The sequence below is a fragment of the Myotis davidii genome, unplaced genomic scaffold (assembly GCF_000327345.1).
Source record: "Myotis davidii unplaced genomic scaffold, ASM32734v1 scaffold172, whole genome shotgun sequence".
NCBI lineage: Eukaryota > Metazoa > Chordata > Mammalia > Chiroptera > Vespertilionidae > Myotis > Myotis davidii.
In genome coordinates, this window is record NW_006284343.1 from 2,823,470 (window position 1) to 2,827,098 (window position 3,629).

General features: G+C 61.6%; 1 protein-coding gene across 1 annotated transcript in view; it reads right to left on the minus strand.

Moving 5' to 3' along the window:
• The window catches only part of SDK2 (sidekick cell adhesion molecule 2), a 126,972-nt gene extending 124,806 nt beyond the window's left edge, over positions 1–2,166 (minus strand). The window contains exon 1 of the mRNA XM_006754624.2: positions 1,920–2,166. Coding sequence (XP_006754687.1) covers positions 1,920–2,166 — 247 coding nt within the window. The remainder of the gene's footprint in view (positions 1–1,919) is intronic.
• Between the last annotated feature and the right edge of the window lie 1,463 nt (positions 2,167–3,629).

Sequence of the window (3,629 nt, forward strand, 5' to 3'; positions counted from 1 at the left end):
GCCTCATCCTTCCTGCCCGTCTCTGTCCCACCTCAGTCCAGCTCGGGGAGGCCTATGCATGGCAGGGGTCTGGGGAGAGAGCCCTGTGGGCCCTGTCCCAGCACCCACCCTCCAGAGGAAATGCGCTGGGAGCACGCACAGAGCGGATGCCAGCAGGCACCCTCGGGCCTGATAAGGACCACAGGGCCCAGGGCTGGTCCCCTCTCCCTTCCAGCCCCCCGACCTGGCCAAGCCCCACGGAGCCAGGGCATGGCAGCCCCTAGCCCTTCAGTCCTCAGCGCCTGCCTCCCGCCTCCTCTCTGCGCCCACAAATGAGATGCTAATTTATGCTCCTTCCCTGTCTCCCGGCAGATGCCTGGCCCTGCTCAGCCCGGGTGCTGCCTGCATGCCAAGTGCTTCATTAGCCAAGAAGGAAGGCTCTCGCCCTCCTTAATCTGATCATCGCCAGTGACCTTCAGGAGCCGGGCACCTCTGACGTCGGGGGGCCTGGGAGGGGGCGGCAATCAATTATGCCGCGGCCTCCGCAGCTGCTGCCGAATGGATTTCTCACTCAGAAAAGCGTGTTCAAAGAGCATCTAAATGGAACGGATCATCAATTTGTTTGAATACACATCTAATCTGATTAGGGGGGCCCAGCCAGCAGGGCAGCCAGCACAACCGAGCCTCGACATGGCCCCGGGGAATGGTGAGTGGGGAGGAGGGGCCCAGCCTAGGGAAGGTGGGGTGTGGGACCCAAGCCCACCACCCAGGCTTCTCAGCCCATTGTACGTCCAGCCAGAGCCACAGAACAGAAGGAAGCTGGCAGAGACCAAGGGTCTAGGATGATGCCTCCTGGGTTTCTCCTGCCTCAGCTCTGGACGCAGAATCTGAGGCAGAGAAGATGCTCAGAAATGAATGAACGAGCTAATGAATGAACGGATGATGGTGAGGTCCAATGTGAAAGCTCAGGGGTGACAATGAAGTCCACTCCCGGGCAAGACTGTGAATGCCTGTACTGGGTTGAATGGCGTCCCCTCACCCGCCATTCATGTCCTTCCTGGAACCGCGGAATGAGACTCTATTGGGAAACAGGGTCACTGTAGATGTAAATCGTTAAGATGAGGTCATCTGGGAGTAGGAGGCCCTGTGTGGCTGGTGTCTTTACAGAAGGAGGGGAGACACAGGAACAGAAACACAGACGTGGCCACGTGACAATGGGGGCAGAGACTGGAGTGGTACAGCCACAGGCCAAGGAACACCCACAAAGGTGGACAAATGACCTTGCTGTTGACCTTGGCCAGGTCACTTCCCTCTCGGGGGCTGACATTCCCAGGGACTCTCGACGTCCCCTTCCAGCTCTGATGCTGCAAGATCTGAGAGGGGGTGTGGGCTGGGCCCTGGAAGGGGGCCGCCCGTGTTCAAATCCAGGCTCAGCCCCTCACCAGCTAGGGGGCCCCAGGCATCCCTGTAACCTCTCCATGTCTCAGCCTCCTCAGCTGAGAAATGGGAGAGCAGGGCTGCTGCCTCGCAGGCCCAGGGAGAGGAGTGAGTGCGTGGACCAGCGCCGGCACGAGGAGCCCACGCGAGGGAGCTGTCTTAGCCCCCCGTCCTCTGCAAGCCCATCTCCCAGCCAGGGCCTCAGGCCTGGACCTCACAGGTAACTAAAGCCACAGCATCCCAGCCTCGCGTGGAACAACGATGGTCCTCATTTCCCAGGGGGTTGTTCTGCTCCTAACGGAGTGAGGGAGCCCTTTCTCGCATTTCCGACGGAGGGCTCGGAGATAGAACCTATGTCACTGGTTAGAGTGTTTTTGCCTAACGGCGGCTGTTGTCGCTTTAGTATATTCAGAGTCACCCGAGTTGTACAAACGGCGATGAGAACGGTTTCACTGCCTCCTGGAATTCCTCCCAGGAGCTCCATGACACTGTGTGGGTGTCACTTGCCTTCTCCTCGGTGACCCCACGGTGGGACATGTGCTTGGATTCTCCTGTTTCCAGCTGATTCTCCAAAGACCCCTCGGCAGGTGAGCTCCTGCATCGCTGGGTGCCACTACCAGCTCTGGTACCAGAGAAGCACCCGCCCCCCACAAGCCCGGAGAAGCGGAGAGAAGGGATGGCCAGGCCCACGGCTGCTTCCAGGAACCCACACTGGGCATCTCTAATGTCCCCCGTGGCCAATGGCGACATGGTGAGTGGAGCCCTGGACACAGAGTCTGAGGCAGAGAAGATGCTCAGAAATGAAGGAACAGATGAATGAATGAATGACGGTGAGGTCCAATGTGAAAGCTACTGGGTGACAATAAGTCCACTCCCGGGCGAGACTGCCTGATGCCTGTACTGGGTGGAATGCACCCGTTACCCCATTTCCGATTACCCATCCGAGGGAGCTGAGCTGGACCATGGGCCTGTGCGGGGCTCCCCACTCGGCCTCATCACGCCCCCCAAGAAGACCTCCCCCCCACTGCAGTGGCTTCCCCGGAATCCCGCCCCCCCAACCCCCTTCCCAGGCACCAGGGCGGGCTGCTCACTCAGCCCGGAAGGGAAGAGAAAGCTGTCTGTGAAAGCACAGTGCCTTCCAAGCCCCCTGCGTTTTCTCACTTCATGCTCCCGGCCACCTTGGGGAGAGTCACTGTGATGACTGCCCTTTGTTCCTCTCTCCTGAGGCTCAGAGGGCAGAGGCGCGGGGTCGCCCTGGAGGCAGAGCCGGGTTTCGAACCAGGGGCTGCCTGCCTCCCTGCGGGGCCTCTGATCCCCTCTCGGGTCGGCTGTGTTTGGATCCCAGGGGAGGCATCCGGGTGGGCCTGGGTGGGAGGGAAAAGCCAAGGCCCCACCTGCCCCCGGGGGCTGGGAGACGGAGCCGCCACGGACGAGTTACACGCGTTCATGGGCGGGTGACCCGGTGCGCCGGCGCTTTGCGGCGGGTAACAAACACTGCGGAGCAGAAAATTGGAGTTCAATTTGCCGTCCAGCCCGCACGGCGCTCAGCCCATTCCGTCCCCGGCAGGCACCTCTGCGTTTCATCATAAATAATAACAGCACGCGGCCGACGGCCCTTCGGCGGCGACAGGCCCTGAGCCATTTACAAGCTGGTCATACGCGGAGGCCCGCACACGCCACTCGCAGGGGAACACGTGCCACCCTCTTTTCCTGTGTCACCCCCCGGGGGCCATGCCCAACCGGAAGGGAAACAAGCCCTTGTCCCCGCGGACACCGGGCTCAGCCTGTGCCCGGGCCGCCGTCCTGGCCTTTTCTGGAATTCATCCTCAGAGAAGGCCCACCAGGGACAAGCCCTTTGCCCGATCCTGACCAAGCGCAGTCGCCGGTCTCTGGCTCCTCCTGTTAGAAAGGCTTCCGGGTCCCTCTCATCGGCAGGTGCCACTGTTTCCACAGGAACCCGCTTCTCTTCTCCCCGGAGGATGTGGGCACAGCAGTAACCGGGACCCCTTACGTCAACCCCCACTTCACAGGTGAGGGGTAGCCACTCGCCTCGGGGCTCCACGTTGGCTGCCGGGCCTGGCAGCGGATACTGGGGGGCCTGAGAGAGGCCGAGACCCAGGGAAATTCACAGCAGGAGCGCTCACCACGCGGGTCCCGTGCCAGGCCTGCGCGCGCCTCTCATTCCGGCCCCACAGCAATGCCGGGGAGGGGGG